We start from the raw sequence: 24,481 nt of genomic DNA, 5'->3' as shown, positions 1-24,481 counted from the left end.
GTATCGTTTGTAGAAAAGACAGCAGGTATACAGCTCTCTCGGCGCTACAGTGTCTTCTTCAGGAACTATATTTCAGGTGTACTTAGCATTGTAACGTAACGCAATAGCCTTAAAATAGGAACAATCGATGTCGACTTTGCATTTAAAATCCATAACTTTTTTATTCGGGATCTTCAAAAATTTATAGACAAATGTATTATAAAATATTACAAACACTTGAGAGAATTAAAAGGTAAAAAACAAAATGTTTGAGAGATGATAAGACGAGTTTTCAAAAATGCATTAACAAAAATGTACATTCCCTCCAGAAACTCATGAGTTTAAAATCTACTTGGGATTTAGTGAATAAGTTATTAGGTATAAGTAAAAGTCAATGTGTATATTTTAGAATCAGGAAAATATACTGAAGAGGAAGGTGGCAATCTTGTTTTTAGGAAACTCACTATGCAAGTATAGTTATGTAGTCATATTGAGTAATTATAATTCTATATGAATGCAAACGAAATTCTCTTCGGAAAATTTTGAACAAAATTTTTTACTTTAATTATGATTTCCAAAATACATTTGTACGAATTTGGATAAAATAATATGTAAATCTCACTTACATGTCAAAAAAATTTAATTTGAATTTGAGGAAAAAATACCATTTGATATTATTACAACATCCCGAGTCAAAATCTAAGTTCCGTTTTCGTTGTAATTTTTTCTCGACTTAATTCCAGAAAAATGTACAATCAGAACAGACCTTGTGTTATTGGGTACTGTATGAACGTACGTCTGGTTTAGTTGTAACTCGAGGAGTTTGTCCCAATATAACAAGTTAACAACGAAACCAGACGTCGAATAATCATAATATTAAATATAATAATAACAATGTTAACATTATTTTAGATCTGAGGGCGCGGGTTCGAATCCCTTTCAGACCCATTATTTATTTATTTTTTTTTTTTTTTAATAATATTACTATTAATAATAATAACAATAAAAATAATAATTATTTATTATAAAAAAAAATAAAGAAACTAAAAACACTTCAACACGTTAGAAGCAACACCACTGTTATAATTATAAAATCAAAATTACTACCAAATTATAAATACATGATAAAATAATTAAATTTGACTCAAATACAAATTAAATTTCCAATGCAAAAAAGATACGTTTTTTTTTCATTTTTTTTATATGCACATTTGATCAATATTATTGGCATAATTAATTAAATTAGTAAAATTTTGATGATACCCTATTATTAAGTGACACTAAATAAACCTTTTTAGCTTTGTTACGACAAAACAGCGTATCTCGAGATACGTCATTTTGTCATAACAGGGCAGTACGGTAGAAACCTCCTCGGCAACAGTCTGTAGAAATAACTGATGGAATTTACACAGTTCCGGGTCGGCCGCTAGGTGGCAAAAGCGGAAAATTTTTTTTCCTAATCCAATACTTGTCGTGTAGATCTTAAAAGCCATCAAAAGAGAGAAAGTAATTAAGATCATACTTCACAGGATCATTTCTGTAGTATATCTTCACATCCTCTCTACTCTATAGTTGAGTCGATACAGCCATGATGATGAGGAATAATCCTCTTCCCTGAGCGTGAGGAAGACTGAGTTTCAGCTCTTAGCCGAAACTCAGTCATCGATGATCGTTCACCCTTCGAACTTCGGTTCGAGGGGCTTGGGAAGTGGATATTCTGAGTGGTTATTCAATTAGAAATTAATTTCCTCAGTCCGACTTGAAAGTCCGACAATTGGTTAAGCCACCAAAATTTTTGTATGCAAAAATTTTAGAGTTAAAAACTAAATTATTAGTTATTCATGTACTTCAGTTAGTTCCAAGTACTTGTAATTTATTTAATTAATTACTTTAGAGCAAAATAAATTAACTAAAGAAATAAAAAATCTTTTTTTTTTTTAGTTATTTTTCATAATTAAAATATTACGAGTAACCCGCAGTCACTACGTGACTATCCAAATATCTACTAGATTTATAAAATACGCAGAAAAAAGATTTTTTGCCGAAAAATATTTTAATTTGCACCATAAAATATTATGAATTAAATACAAAAATTGTCTTGGGGCGAGTAAAGATTTTTTGTGTCAATGAATCCTTTTTTTTTCTATGCAGAATTTTTTGGCTTTGAGAAGCTTCCTAAAACCAAAAAGGGAGTACAAAAATCTGTCATTTTAGAATAAGTGACGCGGTATAAATAATATACTTATGACAGAATAATTAAAGTATTAATTTATTTAAAGAAAATAAATACGATCGTCTTTTTTCTCGCGTAATCTAAATGTAATTCGAATGATATAGATAAATCTATTTATCTCAATACTTGGCAATTAAAAAGAGTTTAAACTATAAAAAGGCACAAATTCAAGTCAATAGCTATTTAATGATACCAATTTCAATAACATTAACTAATTCTATCATATAGATATGGCGGGAACAAAAATATTCGCCCGAGTCGAAATTCGAGTTCTGTTCTAATGGTAAAAGTATTCAAATCCTTTGTAGTTCAATTTGCCGCTTCCCCAAACGCCTGTTTTGATCGTATAAGATGACGCGGACTAAAAGTACAACCAAACCAGACCTACAAAATGCTGTTTTGATTGTAAACATTACCCACATTTTTATTATTATTATTATTTCTACAACATTTTTATAACGTAACCAGAGGTAGAATAATAATTATTATTATTATTATTATTTTTTTTTTTAATCTTCAATGGCATACCAATCCTATTTATTGTAATATTTGGCTAGCCTCTCTGTGCTAGCACGACAATTACTTTTTATTTCAAAAACGGTTTCGCCCCGAATATACTTGCTGGGCTCATCAGTAAAGTTGATGCAAGTATATTCTACTTTAGACCGTTTAATTGATGTTAAATTTTATACCCAATTCCATTTTTTTCCAAATTTGGAAAAAAATGAAATTTTTCCTCCATTCAATGTTTAATGCCTCTTATATTTATTTGCTGTTAGTTATTTAATATTACAATAAATAGGATTGGTATGCCATTGAAGATTAAAAAAATATTAAAACACCAATCAAAGAATATATGAATGCATTAGCATTCATATATATTAAATAACTAACAGCAAATTATTATTATTATTGTTATTATAGTAAGGATAATTATAATGAGTGTGCAAATAGTCTTTGAAATCTACGGACGCGGGTTCGAGTCTCACTTGGAGTAATTTTTTTTAATAATAATAATAATAATGATAATAATCACCATGATTGTAATGATTAATAAACCATAAATTTATAATATATTAAAATAATAATAAGGTATTATAATAATAATAAAACAATTATAATTATAATCTATATTATTAAGAGAATAAGGAAAATTTTGTTCCCGCCATATCTATATGATAGAATTAGTTAATGTTATTGAAATTGGTATCATTAAATAGCTATTGACTTGAATTTGTGCCTTTTTATAGTTTAAACTCTTTTTAATTGCCAAGTATTGAGATAAATAGATTTATCTATATCATTCGAATTACATTTAGATTACGCGAGAAAAAAGACGATCGTATTTATTTTCTTTAAATAAATTAATACTTTAATTATTCTGTCATAAGTATATTATTTATACCGCGTCACTTATTCTAAAATGACAGATTTTTGTACTCCCTTTTTGGTTTTAGGAAGCTTCTCAAAGCCAAAAAATTCTGCATAGAAAAAAAAAGGATTCATTGACACAAAAAATCTTTACTCGCCCCAAGACAATTTTTGTATTTAATTCATAATATTTTATGGTGCAAATTAAAATATTTTTCGGCAAAAAATCTTTTTTCTGCGTATTTTATAAATCTAGTAGATATTTGGATAGTCACGTAGTGACTGCGGGTTACTCGTAATATTTTAATTATGAAAAATAACTAAAAAAAAAAAAGATTTTTTATTTCTTTAGTTAATTTATTTTGCTCTAAAGTAATTAATTAAATAAATTACAAGTACTTGGAACTAACTGAAGTACATGAATAACTAATAATTTAGTTTTTAACTCTAAAATTTTTGCATACAAAAATTTTGGTGGCTTAACCAATTGTCGGACTTTCAAGTCGGACTGAGGAAATTAATTTCTAATTGAATAACCACTCAGAATATCCACTTCCCAAGCCCCTCGAACCGAAGTTCGAAGGGTGAACGATCATCGATGACTGAGTTTCGGCTAAGAGCTGAAACTCAGTCTTCCTCACGCTCAGGGAAGAGGATTATTCCTCATCATCATGGCTGTATCGACTCAACTATAGAGTAGAGAGGATGTGAAGATATACTACAGAAATGATCCTGTGAAGTATGATCTTAATTACTTTCTCTCTTTTGATGGCTTTTAAGATCTACACGACAAGTATTGGATTAGGAAAAAAAATTTTCCGCTTTTGCCACCTAGCGGCCGACCCGGAACTGTGTAAATTCCATCAGTTATTTCTACAGACTGTTGCCGAGGAGGTTTCTACCGTAACGGTAATCAGAAATACCCTCATGATAAATATTTTATTCCTGATACCTACACTGTTAAAAAAAATAGTAAATTTCCAATATGTTTACCAAACATATGTTATGGAAATTTACAAATTAGCGTATTGTAAAACTAAACAGTAAACAATATTTGTAAAATTACAATGTCTTTCTGTAAAAATGATATTCAAATTGTACAATCACAAAAAAAAATTGTTATTTTACATTATTTTTGTATGAATCAGATACGTATAGTAATTTTACAATATTATAGTTAAAATTTTAACATCGATATGGTAAATTTATTATAAATTCATGTAATTAAATTTACTATAATTGTTAGTAAAATTAGGGACAAAAATTTGATTTTCAAATTACTACTAAATTCTTGAATATTTACCAAACACCAATTTAAATTTACTTATTTTCTAAGGAAATAAGAGATGGATATTGTAATTTTCCATTTCCTTTACATTTATCTCGTACAAATTGTAATTTTACGATACTATAGTGTACATTTCAACTATGAGATGGTAAATTTATCATAAATATTTGTGATTTACTTTACTGTTATTATTGGTAAAACTACAACATAAGATTTGTTTTTGAAATTACAATAAAAGTTTTTAATTTTTACAATAAAATTATTCAAATTTACAAATTTCATTCGGAAATAAAAAATCGATATTGTAAATTTACATTTCTTTTGAATTGATCTAATACAAATTGTAATTTCAAGACACTAAAGTGTACATTTCAAGTCAAATACGGTAAATTTGTCATAAATATTTAAGATTTAATTTACTGTTATTATTGGTAAAATTACAATAAAAGATTTGTTTTTGAAATTACAACAAAATTTTTTAATTTTTGCAAAAAATTATTCAAATTTACATATTTCATTAAGAAATAAAAAATCGTTATTGTGATTTTACGTTTTTTTTGTATTGATCTAATACAAATTGTAATTTTAAGACACTACAGTGGACATTTCAAGTAAAATCCGGTAAATTTATCATAAATATTTGTGATTTAACTGGCTGCAATTGTAAGTAAAACTACCATAACAAATTGGTTTTTAAAAATATATCAAAACATTGAGCTATCAATCTAATATTTATTCAAATTTACATATTCTATTGGGAAATATTAAATGGATATTTTAGTTTTGATTTCTGAATTTTTCGCATTAAATAAATCAGAATTTTGATCTTACGATAGACTAGAGGTGGAAAAAAGGATTTATTATGAATATTAGTTATTTAGTTTACTGCAATTATTAGTAACATTAAAAACAAAATAATATTCTCAATAACTGCAAAATTCATACTGAACAGAAAACATGTACAGTAATTAAAAATGAGCCAAAATGAATTATAAGATGAAAAATTTTTTTAATAATTTTTTGAGCATTAGTCTTTTGTGTCCTGGCATTATTTCAAATTATAATGAGATTATCGACATAAGCTAGACTTACAATCTGTAAGTTGAAATTATAATTTTCGGTTTTTATTACCAAGTTACATTTTAACCTTAAGGTTCTGCATCTGAAATACATATTTTCATATCCTCTATGAATTTTTATACTTTCTCGAAGTTTTCTTTTTTTTTTTTATCACGTCTCATTTAAAAAAAAAAGGATCGGAAGTAAGTCTTTCGACCGTTGCCTTATTTTACGATCTACCGGAACGCTTCAAACATGCCCTCAGAATTTTTTTTTTGTACTTTTTTTTTTCTCCAACTCTTTTTATTGTTTAAATATTTTTCTGACGCTACCATGTTATAGCGACGTTTTCAAATAATAAAGTTTATTTATAACAATTACAATACTTGATATACTGCAACGTTAAAATAAATAATTAACCCATAATAAAATTACTGTAAAGTATTTATCTTCAATTTCATAACAAATCAATTATCAGTATTGAAATGAAAAAGATATTTTACACAGTCTACATAAAATTCGTTGAGGCAGAATAAATTGACAGCTACCCATAATTTAATTATTAATTAATTAAATCTTGATTTCTACAGTTTTTACTAATATTACATTTTAACATACTGTGTGCGTGCTTTTATTATTAGAAAATTAAAAAATTTTTAATTATTTAAAATTTCTTGTTTGCTATACAGATAAACATTTGTTTATGAGTGAATTTGGTATCAAAGAATAAAGACTATATACATGTATAAAAATAACTCGGAAAAGATGTATAATCATAATCTTATACATGAAACGACATATACGCGTTAATTGTAGCAATGTATAGTATCGTTATTTTTCATGTTATTTAAGAGATATTCAAAAACATATACGGGACTAAGTTATTAAAATATACGACTGTGTGTTTGTAGATGTTTAAAAACAACCAAATTCTTTTGCTTCTTCATATACCAATATATGGACCAAAAAATAAACGGTTTGAAACCTTCGATGTTAAAACAAAGCAGTCAAGACATAGACCACATTTTTGACGGAAGAACTATTAAATTAAAAATTGTCGTTACAATTTTTTTAATTCATTTGATTAAAATTATTCAGAATTCTATGTAATTATTCGTAGTTATGTTAAATTGTGATAATAATAGGAAACTGAGAATTGTAGAAAATTTTCTCTTTTTTTTTAAATTTTCTCGATCTACCATCGAGTTTACTTTTTCTCTGGTCATAAAAACCTCTCTCATACACGAGCCGGGACCAACATGTGACTTGTGACGTCAAAGGTCCCAGGACAAAGGTCTTAGTTTTATTTAAGAAACAAACAACTCTTAGCCGATACAACTAGAACACATAGCCCTTCGTCTCCGGGGGGAACATACGTATTCTTTTAGGCACAAAGTGAACACGTTAGCGACAATTACAATAAAAAAAAACAATAAATATTAATAAAAATAATCAGTGTGAAATTAGTGAATTTTTAATTGTGCAAGTTTTTTAGTAATTCATTTTATAAACAATTTTAGTGAAGTATAATAAACTCATTAAATAAATAACTAGTGATACAGATCCAACAAAGAAGCATTATAAATTTGGTCTTATAAAAGGTAAGCATCCCATACGCATCAACCTTATATTAACTCTTTCTTTAAAGCTAAGCGTTTTGTGTCACTGCTAAAGAAAAATATGTGAATTATTGCTATCTATTTTTATACAAATTTAAATAATTTTTGAGTCATCAGCTTTTCTGAATTAAATTGTCTATGAGATTATAATACTTTTCAATTTAGAAATAATTTAGTATTAAACACGGATTTTTCATATTTCAACTTAACTTTATTAAAAATTTATACCTTTTATTAATCTCTTTTTTAGTTGTTTAAAAATTACTTTATTTGGTAACATGAAATTATTTAATATCGATACAATTTATGCTTAAAAACTAATATTACGTTCCTTGTGGAGATTAAAAAAATTTTTATATAAAATGAATTTATTTATTTTAGGCATTAAAAGTACCAATCAGTTAATACTATTTTATCGATAGTTTTTATTTATTTTTTGTTCATTATATTATATAAATTTTTTGCAACAAGTATGTTAGTGTCACTAATCACCAACATCACCAAAAAAATGATATAGAGTCTACAGACACTCTGTTCGTTCGTAATATGATAAAAAAGCTAAAAAACATTTTGCCATTTCGAATAACGAAAATACTTATAGCGAGATGATTTTTGATTTCATTGTAAGATTTATGAAAGAAGATTTAACATTTCTTTATTATTTTGTCAGTGCAAGTTACCTATTTTTTTGTTTTTAAGTTGTAAATAAGTTGAATTATTCAAATTTAAAATTTCGATTTCAGAAAGAATTGGAGGAGAATGAGCTGTTTGCAGTGACGCCAGTAACAAATCCGATATTAATTATCCGAGGTATTACATAATAAATATCATAAAATTAGTTTCTAATTTCAAGAGAATTCAATGCCATAATTATATATGTATGTATGCTGTTTTTTCTGTTAATAGGAAAAGAATTACACGATGATAACAAACGATACAATGTAGTACTCGAAAAACAATGTCTGATTGGAGTAGATTCATTCCTTGAAGGAATTTTAGTTACATTTTTATCGTACTATGTCTTTGGATTTGCTTATCCAAACAAATTAGAAAAGACAATGGAAGCTATTCAAAAGTAAGTTTCATACTATTACATTAATTTATCAAGTTTTATTGTAAAATACAAATGATGCATCATTTTTATTATTTATTTTTCAGATTGTTTCTTAAAATTTCTCCACCAGGGAAGGGTAATAAGCGAGATGGAAAAAAACGAAAAGCTATACTGTCATTTATCCGAAAGTAGCTTCATTTATGAAAGAAATAAATTATTATATAAATAATTAATAAAAATTAAAACCTTTTATATAAAATATAATTCGAAAATTTAAAAAAAAAATCAAATGTATTCAGACAAAAATTTAGATAAATAAATTACAATTAATTACTAATTTTGCTAAACTTTACTCAGTTCTCAGCTTAGGGAAATTTCGATATGCGTATAGTAATGTTACTATACACTTTTTAAAAAGAATTCGAGCTATTTACTATATGCGTATTGTAATTTCACTAAACTTTCCCTCAATATAATTTTAGTAATATCTATTGAATTTATTGTAACTGTACTAAAGAATTTTCACACATAATCTTGACAATTTTACAAGATAGAAATTGTAATTTTACAAAATTTTTATTGGTAACTCGCGTAGTAAAATTACAATACGCATATTGTAATTTCACAAAACTTTTATTGGTAATTAGTTTAGTAAAACTACAATATTCATGTTGTAATTTTACAAAACTTTTATTCGTAATTAGTGTAGTAAAATTACAATACGCATATTGTAATTTTACTAAACTTTTATAGGTAATTAGTTTAGTAAAATTAGAATACTCATATTGTAATTTTACAAAACTATTAGTGGTAATTAGTTTAGTAAATTTACAATACGCATATTGTAATTTTACTAAACTTTTATAGGTAATTAGTTTAGTAAAATTAGAATACTCATATTGTAATTTTACAAAACTTTTAGTGGTAATTAGTTTAGTAAACTTACAATACGCATATTGTAATTTTACTATACTTATAGTTCACAAAAGTTCAGTGTAATTACAATACACATATTGTAAATGTACTGAGTCGATCACCGGAAAAAGTTTAGTAAAATTACAAAAAATTCGTTGTAATATATCCAACTTGTAGACTACAAAATATATTGTAAAATTACTATACTGGTACTCCAAAAATACCATACAGTTCTGAGTTTTAACTTCCTATAATTGTTTGGTAAAATTCCACTAGAAATTTTTAACAGTGTATTTTACGAATTACATTTAAATTACGCGAGATAAAAGACGATCGTATTTATTTTCTTCGAATAAATTAATACTTTAATTATTCTGTCACTAAATATCACTGACAGATCTTTATAATACTCCCTTTTAGTTTTATAGGAAGCTTCTCAAAGCCCAAAATGTGGTCCTGATATTATATTTACTTTTTTTAAGGAGGTATTTGACCTCAACGCCCAAGTAGCCTCATAAATTGAATTGAAATGATTATCAAAAAACTGGCGTCAATAAGTCAAAATGTCATCTTTTTGTAACAGGAAGTTATGAGAGATCAAGAGATTACTTCAAAAATTATAGGAAATACAATTTGTATCATTTGTAGAAGAGACAGCAGGTATACAGCTCTCTCGGCGCTACAGTGTCTTCTTCTGGAACTATATTTCAGGTGTACTTAGTATTGTAACGTAATGCAATAGTCTTAAAATTGGAATAATTGATGTCGAGATTTCGTTTAAAATACGGAATTTTTTTATTTGGCATCTTCAATAATTTCTCGAAAAATCTTTGTAAAAATATTACAAACATTTGATAGAATTTAAAAGTAAAAAATAAAATGTTTCAGAGATGATATGACGAGTTTTCAAAAATGCATTAACCAAAATGTACATTCCCTCCAGAAACTCATGAATTTAAAATCTACTTGGGATTTAGTGAATAAGTTATTAGGTATAAGTAAAAGTCAATGTGTATATTTTAGAATCAGGAAAATATACTGAAGAGGAAGGTGGCAATCTTGTTTTTGGGAAACTCATAATGCAAGTATAGTTATGTAGTCATATTGAGTAATTATAATTCTATATGAATGCAAACGAAATTCTCTTCGGAAAATTTTGTACAAAATTTTTGACTTTAATTATGATTTCCAAAATACATATGTACGAATTTGGATAAAATAATATGTAAATCTCACTTACATGTCAAAAAAATTTAATTCGAATTTGAGAAAAGAATACCATTTGATATTGTTACAACATGTTTGCAGTTATATTTTATTTTCTTTTCAGTTGAATTATTATTTTTCGTTTGAAAAACATTCTATCAATAAGTTTAATTTAATCTTAAATCTCGATGTTGTGAAAATATTCTGCATTGTACAACATAGTTTGAATTATTGACCACATCTTATTCGAAATATTAAATAGTGATATTCAGCCTATTGAACAGAGTATGTGAACTAGAATTCTATTAAAATTCACATTATAATATTCTATGTAAAAATTTTTTAAAATCACTTTATGATCTTCTCATTTATTATGTTATCCTAGTCCCAAAATATGCAAAAGTGACTTTTCATTCAAATTTCATTCTCAAATATAGACAGCGCTTGAATATAAAATATCTTCAGACCTTTTGTGGACTTGTCAAGTTTGACCGTTGATGATTCATTGTACCTTTTCTCTAATGATAAAGAGGGTCATGTCATTCTCATCGTTTTTCTAGAAAATTTACTTCTTCGATTCTCATATTTCCTTATTAAAATTCTCGACTTTCGAAGATTAAAGTGGCAAAGGGTTAACTAGCAAGACCCGCATTTTTATTTAAACAGTATAAATTACTCGAAGAATAGCATATTTTCAATAATTTATGAAATCTTAGGCCGAAATAAATATTTTGGTTCATTATGTATCGGGAAAAAATAATGAACGAGAAGGTAGCACCTCAAAGTTTTTGGAAAGTATAGAAAATTTTAGATCCCTTTGCATCCTGACAAAAAATGGTTACGCGTTTATAATTAAATTCTCTCATTATTGGTACGTGCCTTAGAAGTTCAAGTATACAAAAATATGTAACTAATATAATTTTTAGTAATATCTAAAAAAAATCATAATAAATATAAATAAATTTTCTTTTCAAAAAAACATCGAATTTAACGAAAATATCTTCAAAAAAATCCTCTAGATAAAGTTTATAGTTCTAAGTAGTATTAAGGACAAAATTTCAACTGCCTGAGAAAACTACTTTTCGTATTAAAAACCCTTTTATTGAAAGACGACAATACGGAATATCAAGTTTCTCTGAAACAATGTACTTTATCGTATATATACTTTTGAAAAAATTCCAATTCTTTATTCCTCATGTAGTCCTGATGTGATATTTACTTTTTTCAAGGACGTGTATGACTCCGATGCACAAGTAATCAACTTAACTAAATAGATTATCACAAAATTGGCGTCATTAAGTCCAAATGTCGTCTTTTTGTGCCGCCTGAGTACTGAACGAAAAATTTAATTTTTTTATCTTTATTTCTGACTATCAGGTGGCAGGATAGTCGAAAAAGATTAGCCCTGTCTCCTAACCTACCATAAGTTGGTTAAAAAAAAAAGTTACATGCGCACTCGCATGTACTTTCCATGAAAACAGCGTGCAAATATCGAAACTAGCGAGGGAAATATCAAGCCTTTGTATATAAATTGCCGTCACGTGGCTCGCAACAGTTTACAAGTCATTCAATTTTTTCTTCTCAAACGTATACTAACGTTCACGCTACGTTTTAAATATTTAGTTCTCCAAACTATTTTATACCGTGTTCGTGTACTTATTTACTAATCAAAAATAAGTATTATCTTGTTTATAAATTTGTGTCAAAATTGTAAAATTCTTAGCAATGGTAAGTAACAAAAATTTTCTCTAATTCAAGTTCATTATCAACAACTTAAAAATTATTTTTCTAATAGGTACAGACTATCAATGATGTCGACAGACATTCAGTGCATACACTAGTATTTCGTTCATTGAAACGAACACATGATGTCTTTCTTAAAAATACAGGACTTATGCCACCAACTGATACCACATTGTGAGTATTTATGTATTTTTTTTTTTCTTTCTACAAACTTATTAATTCTTATTAAATTAATTATTAAATATTTATAATTATAATAATAAAAATACTTGATTACTTTTTTATTACAGGTATAAAAAGTTGAAAAGTATCAAAGCTAGAGACACATACGGTCACATTGTTGACAAAGTTAAAAGTCAACCTCTTGCACAACCAATTCCTTCAAATATTAATGCGGAACCACCCCCGCCAGGTGGTAAGTATTTGAATAAATTTTTAGTACTAGTTTTTTTTTTTAATAAATTAGAAAAAACTTAAAATAAATCTAAATTACGTAATATAAATGTCCCTGGTTAAAAATACTGATTGAAAAGAATTAAAAATGATGAAATTTGAATTCTTTTCAATAATTTCAATTCTTTTGTTTGTATATACAGTAGGGTGAGCCAAAAAAACCAACCTATTGAATTTACGTTTTAAAAAGGAACTATATATCGAGAAAAAAATTCTCCCATTGGGCAAAATTTTTAGCTCAATTTTAAAAGGTGTCGGTAGCCATTTGAAATTTCCCATTTAAAAAACATGCAAAAAAATTTTTTTTGATTAAAAATATTATAACTTTTGAACCATGTGAGACAAAAATTCGGCTCCACAATATTCTTGTAGGGCATTAAATTTCTTAAAAGAAAATCCTGGGAGTTGAATTTGTAAACTTGATATTTCGTATACTAACAGGCTATCAAAGTCTAGAGTAAACAGAATCATACAAATTTAAGTCTTTATTTGGATTTTCCAGATACTTTTCTTTTATTGTGATCGATAACAAATTATTATTTGTTACAACGTGGATATTGTTGGTGATTTCATTGCACTACATGTAGATTAAATTTTCTCGTAGTATTGATATTTTTAATAATAAAGCCTTAAATAAAGACCTTTGTGCACAAATTGTTAAAGTATTGTTTCTATTAATAGCAATTTGTTTATAAAAACCAAACAATTGTCTAATGTCTGGTATTTTTCCTATCATGCTTTTTAATTTAAAATCCCGTATTAACTTTCATTCGAAAGCTTAATTTAAAAGTTTAAAAATGTTTTTATTTTTTTTTCTCTTTTGTAATCTGGCAATAGTTTAATTTAAAATTTATTTTTGCACGTGAAAAACTTTTGACTTAAGTTTAAATTCGTCTAAAATCCCGAAATAAACTCAATTTCAATTTTATTTAATTTAAAATTTAAATTAAACTCATTTTAAAAGATTTAAAAAATCTGCTGGGGTTATTCAAAAGTTTAATTTTTTTTTTTTTATTTGATTAGTTGATGCATCCATCGAAACTCAAAATGATACGGCTTTGGTACCAGTCAGTATACCAGGAGTTACATCAGTGGTACCTACACCAAATTATTCAAGAACAGTAGCGATGCCTGTTAAGAAATCACCTCTGGTATTAAAACCTAAATGGCATGCACCATGGAAACTATACCGAGTCATCAGTGGTCATCTTGGATGGGTGAGATGTTGCGCTATTGAACCAGGAAACGAATTATTTGCCACCGGCGCGGGTGACCGAATCATAAAAGTAGGTGTCAAAATTATTTATTTGTTTTAAAAATAACTAGTATTAATAATAAAGAAATTCTTTGCTTCATAGATTTGGGACCTGGCAAGTGGACACTTGAAAATTTCATTGACTGGACACGTCAGTACAGTAAGAGGTCTAGCATTTTCCAACCGGCATCCTTACTTATTTTCATGCGGTGAAGACAAGCAAGTAAAGTGCTGGGACTTGGAGTATAACAAAGTTATCAGACACTATCATGGACATTTATCAGCAGTTTACTGTATGGCACTTCATCCGACTATTGATGTTCTGACAACAGCCGGTCGAGACTCTACTGCAAGAGTTTGGGACATGAGGACAAAAGCTAATATCCATACTTTAGTTGGACACACCAATACAGTAGGTGCTGTCCTCTGTCAAAGTGCTGAGCCTCAGATTATTACCGGAAGTCATGACGCCACAATAAGATTGTGGGATTTAGCTTCTGGAAAATCTCAAGCCACGTTAACTCATCACAAAAAAAGTGTTCGTGCACTTTGTTTGCATCCAACATCGTAAGTATTTATTTATTACTTGATAAAAAATTTTAAAAATGTCAGAAAAACTTTTTTTCTTATTCTTATTTTATTTTTTGCAGTTATATGTTTGCGTCCGGAGCTCCAGATAATATTAGAACCTGGAAATGTCCAGAGGGTAAATTTATACAAAGTTTACCGGGACATAATGCACTTATTAATTGTTTAGCAGTTAATGCGGACGGTGTATTAGTATCAGGTGCTGATAATGGATCAATGCACTTATGGGACTTTAGAACTGGGTAACTAATAAATTTATCATTTTTTTTTTTTTTAATTAATAAACAGTGGAAACCCACAGGAATCCATATAAAAAATATGGATTTATGTTAGAATATATAAGAATTAATATAGAAGTGTATCGATTTATATAAGAATCCATGTAGGAAACCATGGGTATCTGGATTCCCATATTAGAAATCCACATAGAAAATTATGGGTGCCTGGGTTCTTATATAGGAACTTGGATACATGGATTTCTTTGTCGGAAATTTATATAGGAACCTGGGATTCTATACAAATAATTTTTATAGAACCTGGAGTATCGATTCCTGTGTCTGTCGTCTATTGATACGCATATATGAATAAAAGAACAGATCAATATTATATTGGCAGGATACTTTTTAACAAAAAATTGTTTAATTGCTGCTCTTTATATCAGTAATAAGTTATTGATTTATTAATTAACTCAAAAAATGTTACATCTTCATAGAAATTACAATAATTTTAATGAAACACTGAACTAGGAATACGAAGGTATTGTACTTGAGGAAAGTTTATGAAAACACATACGCTTTTTATGGTATTTGTATCAATAATGTGACACTTTTTATTAATTTTCCTAATTCCTAATCCGTACAAGATTTCCATGGGAAATCAACATAAAAATCCATGCTAAATTCCCATATGGATTTGGTATAATGTCGATTCCTATAGGAAACCACACGGAAATCTACCTGAAAACGCCATGTGGGAACTCACATAGAAATCTAGGCTAGATTTTATCATGGATTTTTTTAATAGGGATATGATTAAATTTTTTACTTTATGGCTTTTTTTTATAATTAATTTTTTTTTTATTTACCAGCTACAATTTTCAACGTTTGTGTCCACCTGTTCAACCTGGATCTATGGATAGTGAAGCTGGTATATTTAGTGCGACTTTCGACATGTCAGGGTCTAGATTAATAACAACCGGAGCAGATAAAACAATTAAATTATTTAAAGAGTGTGATGATGCTGTAAGTATAAATGAACAAACTTTTTTTTTATTGAGCTCATGAGAGTTAAAATTTGAAAAATATTCATTTATTTAAAAATTTTTTGTTATATTTATTTTATAGACTGAAGAAAGCCATCCTGTCAACTGGAAACCGGAAATAATAAGAAGAAGAAAGTTTTAAAAACTGAAAAATTTAATTTTACAAAATTACAATAAATAATACTACTTCATATATTAAGTTAAATCATTTATATTTATAAAAAAAATATATATGATGCCAGAATGTAAACGAAAAAAAAAAGTATTTAAATAATTTTTTACATTCAAATTTTCCAATTTATTTTTAAAAAACTTGTCTTATAAATTCACAAAACAATAGAAGTTTAAAAAGTTTTGTAAAATTTAAAACCACAAAAAATAAATAATTTTTTTTCTTAACTAAAAAAATGTAATAATATTTATACAATTTAAAAGTAATAAATTTTTTAAAATAAAATATTAAAATGTCAAATAACTATACTCATGTAAATAATATTTATTTTACAATTACAATATAAGATACTAATTACAATTTCTAAAAGTTTACAACAGATATTTAGGATAACTTCATTTAACATGAAAGATTTACATAGAAAAAATTTTTATTAATTATTATTTATATATATATTTTATAATAACAATTAAAGAGTATACATCAGTTATTAAAAAGTCAAAATTTTAATTTATAATTTTTTATATTCATTTTGTACTTTATATAAAATATTATTCAGTTCCTAATATCATAATTGTTCATTTATAAAAAAAAAAAAAAGCAAAAAAAAAAAAAAAGACAAGTTTATTTACGCGTGTTGTAATAACAATTTAGCTTCTTCAAATAAACTAGTGAAAGGTTTTAAAACTTCCGGATCTTCATCGTCATATTTATCACGATTATTAAATCTATAAAGACTATCATCAGCAATAATCAAACTACAAACCGAATCATTTGTTATTTTTTCTCTAAAAAGTGCCGTATGTATCATCGCGACATTATCAAGCAGCAATTTACTATTATCATCATCATCATATTTATTTTTAATTTTATTTATAAATTCATCACCGGCATATTTAACTGAAATACCGATTCGTTGGAATATAGCTTTACATTGCCAACGACATTGTGCTGAATCTTGATTTGATATAGGTCTCCTTGGTTGGGTTTCTTTGACTAAACTTTCCCAATCAACACCTAGTGCATCACCTAGACCTTTACCGCTTGTTTTAATATCTTCCTCTAGTTCACCGTCCGAAATTTCTTCAAAGTCCATTGCCTCCATGTTGTCTTCATCGATTGCCGCAGCCTCATGTTGTTCGTCTTTATCTTTTTCCTTATTCAATGCACTAGTAGCAGTAGCAGCAGCACCAGGAGTAGTAACTGCAGTAACACCTGTCGTAGCAGTAGTAGCAGTAGCAACTAAAGCAGCAGTAGACTCTTCGGCAACTCTTTCAGGCGATGCTTTAGACGCTTGAATAATTTCATCACTACTGATAACTGTTGAAGATTTATTATTACCAATGTCTTTTTCTACTTCAACAGATTTTTTATCTTCAGATTCTTCATCTTCCATGTTGAGAATATCATCAGGATCATCACTGATATCACTCAAGTCACTTTCCGTATGACGAGTCAATGACTCTTCTAAACACACACGTTTTATTTCAACCACAACTGGTTGTTCCAATACTTTAGGTTCTAATACTTTTTCTTTGGAAAGTGATTTTTTTTGTAAACTATCTGTTGATTTTTCACGACTTCTTCGTGGTCTACCTTCAGCCAATTCCATTAATTTTTTATTTATTGGCTCTTCTTTCATACTACCATGAAGAGAACTTTGTTTAGATCCATGACTACCACAGTCATCACCACCAGCAGCACCAACTCCACCAGCACCACGTATTTCAGGTGTATTATAAGGTCCACGTCGTTTACCATAAATATTTTCACCAATTTCCATATCTTTGTGACGTTCATTTCTGTACGGACCTCTTACATGAATCGATTGGTTTTCCCAAGGTTTTCTCGTTTCATTTATTTTCCAATCCGCCATAGGACTGTCGTAACGTTGAGGCCATTCTTCATCGTGTGCCTCTGAACGAGGAAGACTCTCTCGATCCCAGTGATGATTACGCGGTCGCCATTCTCTGTCTTCCCAATCAGCTGGCGGATAAACACGATCCCTGCTACCGTGATCAGCAGCCTCATGATGCATATCCCAGTTATCGTTACTGCTTTCATCTCTTACCGGACCAGATCGTAGCTTATCGCCACTGTACATTGGATGATGATGTTCATCGAAAGGTCTTTCATTTTGAACAGGATACCTAGAAGAAGGTCTATCATCATCACCACCACCGCCACCACCACCTCCTCCCCCACGACCACGACCCCTCCGTTCACTAAACGGACTATTAAATTTACGTGTCTCCATGGGTTTTCTACGTTCCTCTTCGTGCGGATGGTAATCGATACGTCCCGGTGGTTCATCTTGCTGATCCCAGTGATCCGAAGACACTCTTGAATACCCGCGATCAAAATTTCTATCCACTTCCATACTTCTACGCGGACTATCCCGCCGTTCAATTTTAACAGACGATGAAATTTCTTTCCTATCATGTTCCATTGTCGAGTGTCCTCTTTCATATCTAGCACCGCCTTGTAAACGTCTGTGTCTATTACCACCACCACGTTCATAAATAGCATCACGTTCAGGTAAATGTTCACGTGACACAGATACATTTTTATCAATCGGTTTCTCCAACGAACGTTCTCGTTGAAAACGATCAAGTCTCTCTCGATCAACATTTTTATGTACACTCTCTTTATCTATTGTACGCTCATATTTATTACTATCAAATCGTTGAGACGATGACGATGTTTTATTATCACGGTCTGATAATTTAATATCAGAATTACCACGTTCACCACGACGATCTCGTGAATTATTTTTATCATCCTTCATACCATTATCTTTCATACGTTCTTTGTCACGAATATAACGTGAATTTTTATCAATATTACTGCTACTGTTCATAGCAACAGACGACGCAACAGTTAATTCACGTTCACGTTTTTGCGTACTGTCTTTATCACGTTCACGTTGACGTTCACGAGCAATATTACCGCGATCAACATCATCACGATCTTTGTCACGTTGATCTGAACGTATCTGCTGAGCACGTGGATGACGAGAATCATCGCCACCTCCACTGCGAGTAATATCTTTATCACCACGACGTTCACGACTTTTAGGACGATTTCTACTGTCATTGCTATGATTTTTGTCGTCAATATCCCGTGATCCGAGTAAACTTTTTTTCTGTCCACTTTCATCTTGACTTGACGACAAACGTGACTTTATTTCACTCTTACGTACATCATCACGGTCTTTACTGCGTTCACGTTTGTGAGCATTGTCACGATCTTTTTTTTCCAATTCACGTGACTTGTTTGTCGACGATGAAGAAGACGAAGATGTCATAACAGCAGGTGACTTTTCAACATGACGTGGCGGAGTTACATCACGTTTAGATCGTGGTGGTTTATCTGGTGTACGACTGCGTCGTGCTTTAGTTGGTATTTCCTTAGGTTGTTTAGGACGTTCTATTGGTGGCGTTCGTGAAATATGTTCTTTTTCTTTAGCTCTGACTTTAGGTCTCAATTTATCATCAACTTTTTTTTCTTCCCGATTTTTATTTTTTTCCGACTGTTCTTTCGTAATTTTATCAACATTCTTAACGTTTTTAGGAGTCTCTTTAGCAGCGCTACTGCTGTCTTCAGAATCACGGCCTTTACGATAATGACGTTCATCTTTACTAGGTTTACCTTTAGGTGATTCACTGCGATTTCTCTCCTTAGATTTAGCGGACGTATGAGTTGCCACAGAAACAGGAGACCGCGTTCTTGAAACCGAGTTATGTTTACGTCCAACATTTGCGGCAGTTGTTGCTTTTTTAGTTGTCTTCAATACCTCTTTTTTAGCAGGACTCTCAACTTTACGTTTCTTTTTAACCGGTAATTTATCACTCTTACTGCTATTGAGACGTTTTAATTTTAATTTTTTTTTACCACGATCTTTATCGTCTTCATAATCCGAAGAAACGCTGTGATGACGTTTAGTTTTAGTTTTTTTCAATTTTTTATTACGCGAATCAGATGTTGAACTTGATGATGAGTCGTCACTTGATGAACTGCTGCTACTACTCGATGAACTAGAGCTACGTGAACTCGACGATGAACTCATAACTCGTTTTTTGTGTTTTACTTTATCCTTGCCATGAACCTCTTTATCTTTCTTCATTTGTAACTCCAATTCACGTTGTAGTAATTGACGTCTACGCTCAAGTACTTTCTCGTCTTCGTACTCCAAATCCGTTTGATTCCACTCTTCGATATTTAAATCTGGACTATGTGATGTTTTCTTCACAACTTTTGATGTGATTCTTTTAAAAGGATCTTCCTTAGCCTGTTGATAATTTAAAAATTATTTATTATTTCTTAGAGAATTAAAGGGGTCTACGGTTTCCGTGGGGCCGCAAAATGACCGCGAATTCTTGTAGAATCTACTAAATAAAACTTTTCTTCAAACAGCTAAAACTTCTTTGAAAATGGACTAATTTAAACGTTTTTTTTTTTCAAAATTTTTGTCCTTCAATGATTTTTCCGAAAAAAAAATAAAAAAAAAATTATAGATATTAAAACCTGTGAAATTTTTCACTTTGTTGAGAAATTCGAATTTTTCTCAGAAACTAAGCGAGATATTTATTTATTTATTTAGCAATAAACCCAACAGCCGTAGCCAATTACAGGATTACTCTTAGTATTGCAATATTACATAGTAAAAAAAATAATAACAAAACAAAAAAAGTAAATTTTTCCTTAAACATGAACATAAGAATAGATTTAGCGCAGTAAAGTAATTATTTTGCCAAGTGATGAATTTAATAAGCCCGTAGGACCGTCCATTATATCAAGCGATCGTTCCCGCTCACAAAAACGGTTAACAGAAGCAGAGATCCGAAATATTGGTGCGAACTGTGCCAGGTTAGTAGTAGCTTAAGGTATATACAAAGGAACCGGGTTCCTGCGGTTAAACATAGGTACCCTCACAGATTTGAATCACGGTGGAAACACCGTGGATCGACCGTGGTTACATGGTGGGTTTGTTCCATTTCACCACCGAGTAATCACAGTGGTAAAATGGAACAAACCCACCGTGTTTCCACCGTGATTCAAATTTGCGAGGGTACTCCAAAACATAGATAGGAGCTGAGGGCAGTCTATCATGTTGTTAAAAAGTTTAGCCGCGAAAGAGACTTCAACACACAGACGCCTTTCCTGCACCATCATGAACTTATTTTCTCTACAGAGAGCAGTCAGAATCAGAGGTCATTTGGCGGTGCCACGGAAACCATAGAATCCCCGAATTGAAAAATTTATCACTTGAAAAATAATTTAAAAATATTTACCACTACATTAGCATTGGGAATATCCTTTTTTGCTCTTTTAGAAGGACTAATCAACGTATGAGTATTAGCATATCTGTAAAAATAATATAGATATTTAATTGTAGATAATAAGTAATTCAATTGTTTAATAATAAAAATACATACTTGCAAGTTTTTCCATAGGAACAATTGCCATTCGATGCCCAATTACGACAATAATCGGATGTAATACTTGGTGGAGTATTAATTGTCGTATTTGTTGGATTAGTTGTAGTTGTTATTGGTTTAGTTCCTAACCTTTCAAATACACTTGGTCTACGCGAATCAGTATTACATTTCGTTGGGTCGACTGTTATTTTTCTTATATTTGATTTTGACATATTATCTCACCATAAAACAATTAATTTTCGAAAATGGAAGCACATAACTGCAGTATGCAAAAATACAAAGTTTTTTTTTCGTTCGTTTTCGTTATTTATATTATGTATATATATATACGTAGATATATATTGTATATATACCGTTACCACTATATTGATAGATTTTTTTCTTTTTTCAATTCAAATTATTCACACGGTTATTTCTGATAAATTTTTTGAAACAAAAATAATAAATTTTTTAAACTAAAAAAAAAAAAAAAAAAAAATTGAGATTTAATAAATGTACTGATGTTTCATATAAAAATATACACTGTCTACCAAAAAGAATAAAATAGTTGCTGTCTACATCACAACATATTACAAGTACTAAAAAAAATGCTCGAAGTAAAGTTACTAGAATATTAAAGTTTGCTGGGAAATTTGGGAAGGATGAAAATTCCCTGTGAGTAAAAAAATTTGGAAAATTCAAAAGTGCAAGCCACGTGCGCTCATGTTATAGTAAAATAAATTATTAATTTTCTTTTGTAATTAAGAAATTTATTAGTAAACATCTAGAAATTCGTGGTTTTGTTTTTTGTTAATTTATATTTTATTCAATGACAGTTGGCAAATTGATTTGTCACTTAAATCGACGCGCGCTCTGGTGGCGTACTTTCGTTTAAAGGTAAAAAAAAAAAATTATCCGTTGGTAAAGTGGATTTATAATATCAGCATATTTCGGTGATAAACATATCGCATAATAATAATAGTAATATAAATTTTGATGTCTACATATATTTGTGGAGAAAAAAATGGCAGATTCAACGTCAGTAAATATCATCAATATTCAGTTTTTAATTGATAATAAATGAACAAAAAGGACTACAGCAGTGACAGAAGATCTCTATTCTACTAAAATCTGAAGCTATTGAAAAAAAACTGGGCGTCGGTTGGCCCTGTGGGCTAGTCCCAAATTTTCCCGCTGTTTTCGAGCTCCCCGAGCTCGAAAACATTACTGTGAATATATTTACGAGCTCTAAAATGCTATTACATGCAATTGTTTTCTATGAGCTTTTCAAGCTCTTACAAGTTACGTTTTATGCTAAAGTTTGAAAATTTAGGATAAAAAATCATTAATGATGAAGCGGTTTTTTAACTTTAGATTTGCGATTATGTTCAATGAAATAAATGTATTGAGGCAGAAATCAATGGCAGTGATCAAAATCGAGATTTGAATGAGTTTTGACTTAGGTCAGAGCGATAATATATGAAATATCCAAGAAAAATATTAAAAACTGTTTTTTCAATTTTTTGCTGATAATATGATTTAAACTGAAGATCAAGTTAGATGACATTGTATATATAATGATCGAAAGAGACTATAAAGTGGTAGAATTGTTATGATTTCAACCACACTTTAGTACATTATACATTGATTAATCCGGAAAAAAATAACATTTTATGTAATTTTTTTAACTTTTCAGCGCCGATATCTTTTGAACTATAATTAACCGATTTTGACCGAGTTCTAGAGCTGATTAGATTTTGAAATTGTTTGGTTGAGTTGTTTCAAAGACATTAGCGAAAAACCGATTTTTACCATTTCTTTCTCCAACGATATCTCTCAAACAAATTAACCGATTGAGATGGTTGAGGCGGCGATCGACACGTTTTATTAAGTTCTAGAGCCGATTAGATTTTGAAGTCAATTGTTCAAGCCGTTTCTGACAAATAAAAAGAAAACTAAAAAAAAAATTTTTTTTTCATAATTCGCAAATATTTTCGGGTCTACTTGATCAAATAATCTGAAATTTTCAGGAAAGTTGATGGCCAACAAGCTTTTTCGATTGCTACCTTAGTTATACAAATCGGTTCATTAGTTAAAAAGTTATAGAGCGTTCACATCCACACACCCATACATACATACATACATACAGACACTCGGACATCATTCTGAAAATAGTCATAATAGCTTCCTAAGACCTCGAAACATCGACATCTGATGAAAACTTGATTTTCGAAAATTGGGGTGAAAACAATAACTTCCCGAATTTTTTGAAAATCATCGATTTTCTTAGCAGGAAGTTAAAAAAAATTTTCTTTTATAAATTTTGGGAGTATCCCGTTTTGCCCCCCCCCCCCCCCTTGTTGCTTATATTAGGGTGATTTAAGAAATCGACAATTTTTTTTTTTGCTGATACACCTAAAAATCGTTGTACACATCGAAAAAAAAAAATCCCTCAGACTTTGAGCCCTTAATATTAATTTTAAGTACTCCCTCATTAAAAATACTCATTCAAAAGTATTGAAAAGAATTCAATCTTTCATCAATTCAATACCTTCCAATCCCAAACTATTTTGCTATTGAAAAAGATTCAGAAAGATTCGAAAATCTGAATTCATTTTAATTTATTTCAATTCAAATCATAACTCGAAATATGGAACTATTTTAGTATTGAAAAAGATTCAGAAAAATTGAAAATTCTCAATTTCTTTCAATTCTTTTCAATCCTACACTCGATCCGTAATATGTAACTATTTTGGTATTGAGGAAGATTTAGAAAGATTAAAAACTGTCAATTGATTCGAATTTTTTTCAATGCCACTCGTAACTCTAAACTCGAAACTTTTTTGTTATTGGCGAGGATTCAGA

The 24,481-nt window shown here is 29.3% G+C and overlaps 2 protein-coding genes, 1 long non-coding RNA gene and 2 other non-coding genes across 5 annotated transcripts; 3 read left to right on the top strand and 2 right to left on the bottom strand.

The window, feature by feature from the left end:
- The first annotated feature begins 1,491 nt into the window (after positions 1-1,491).
- On the top strand, positions 1,492-1,705 carry LOC130669209 (small nucleolar RNA U3). The gene has a single exon (XR_008990142.1). It is a non-coding gene; the product is annotated as a small nucleolar RNA U3 (small nucleolar RNA).
- Positions 1,706-4,118: 2,413 nt separating this feature from the next.
- On the bottom strand, positions 4,119-4,332 carry LOC130669208 (small nucleolar RNA U3). Its single transcript, XR_008990141.1, has one exon. It is a non-coding gene; the product is annotated as a small nucleolar RNA U3 (small nucleolar RNA).
- A 1,813-nt stretch (positions 4,333-6,145) lies between these two features.
- On the top strand, positions 6,146-8,899 carry LOC130668202 (uncharacterized). Its single transcript, XR_008989967.1, has 4 exons — positions 6,146-7,531; positions 8,293-8,359; positions 8,456-8,624; positions 8,708-8,899. It is a non-coding gene; the product is annotated as an uncharacterized LOC130668202 (long non-coding RNA).
- A 3,333-nt stretch (positions 8,900-12,232) lies between these two features.
- Positions 12,233-16,220, top strand: LOC130668414 (pleiotropic regulator 1-like). The gene is made up of 8 exons (XM_057470705.1): positions 12,233-12,452; positions 12,520-12,641; positions 12,758-12,882; positions 13,944-14,206; positions 14,279-14,742; positions 14,826-15,005; positions 15,851-16,004; positions 16,107-16,220. Exons 1-8 carry the CDS (start codon positions 12,450-12,452, stop codon positions 16,164-16,166), a joined length of 1,371 nt encoding a protein of 456 aa, XP_057326688.1. The 5' UTR covers positions 12,233-12,449; the 3' UTR covers positions 16,167-16,220.
- Positions 16,221-16,781: 561 nt separating this feature from the next.
- LOC130667880 (zinc finger CCCH domain-containing protein 13-like) lies at positions 16,782-22,104 on the bottom strand. Its single transcript, XM_057469781.1, has 3 exons — positions 21,635-22,104; positions 21,491-21,563; positions 16,782-20,487 (listed from the first exon to the last, which is right to left on the bottom strand). Exons 1-3 carry the CDS (start codon positions 21,847-21,849, stop codon positions 16,825-16,827), a joined length of 3,951 nt encoding a protein of 1,316 aa, XP_057325764.1. The 5' UTR covers positions 21,850-22,104; the 3' UTR covers positions 16,782-16,824.
- Between the last annotated feature and the right edge of the window lie 2,377 nt (positions 22,105-24,481).

This window comes from Microplitis mediator, chromosome 5 (genome assembly GCF_029852145.1).
Source record: "Microplitis mediator isolate UGA2020A chromosome 5, iyMicMedi2.1, whole genome shotgun sequence".
NCBI classification, from domain to species: domain Eukaryota; kingdom Metazoa; phylum Arthropoda; class Insecta; order Hymenoptera; family Braconidae; genus Microplitis; species Microplitis mediator.
Note: the sequence above shows the minus strand (reverse complement) of the source record. Positions and strands in the feature narration are given on the sequence as shown.

What these genes read in the sequence shown, in the direction of transcription:
- LOC130668414 (XM_057470705.1), top strand. An exon ending in CCACCAACTGATACCACATT is followed by an intron (nt 12,642 to 12,757) that starts GTGAGTATTTAT and finishes TTTTTATTACAG; the next exon opens with GTATAAAAAGTTGAAAAGTA. An exon ending in CTTTGTTTGCATCCAACATC is followed by an intron (nt 14,743 to 14,825) that starts GTAAGTATTTAT and finishes TATTTTTTGCAG; the next exon opens with TTATATGTTTGCGTCCGGAG.
- LOC130667880 (XM_057469781.1), bottom strand. Translation starts at nt 21,849, where the DNA reads ATGTCAAAATCAAATATAAGAAAAATAACAGTCGACCCAACGAAATGT. An exon ending in TCCTATGGAAAAACTTGCAA is followed by an intron (nt 21,564 to 21,634) that starts GTATGTATTTTT and finishes TTATTTTTACAG; the next exon opens with ATATGCTAATACTCATACGT. An exon ending in TTCCCAATGCTAATGTAGTG is followed by an intron (nt 20,488 to 21,490) that starts GTAAATATTTTT and finishes AATTATCAACAG; the next exon opens with GCTAAGGAAGATCCTTTTAA.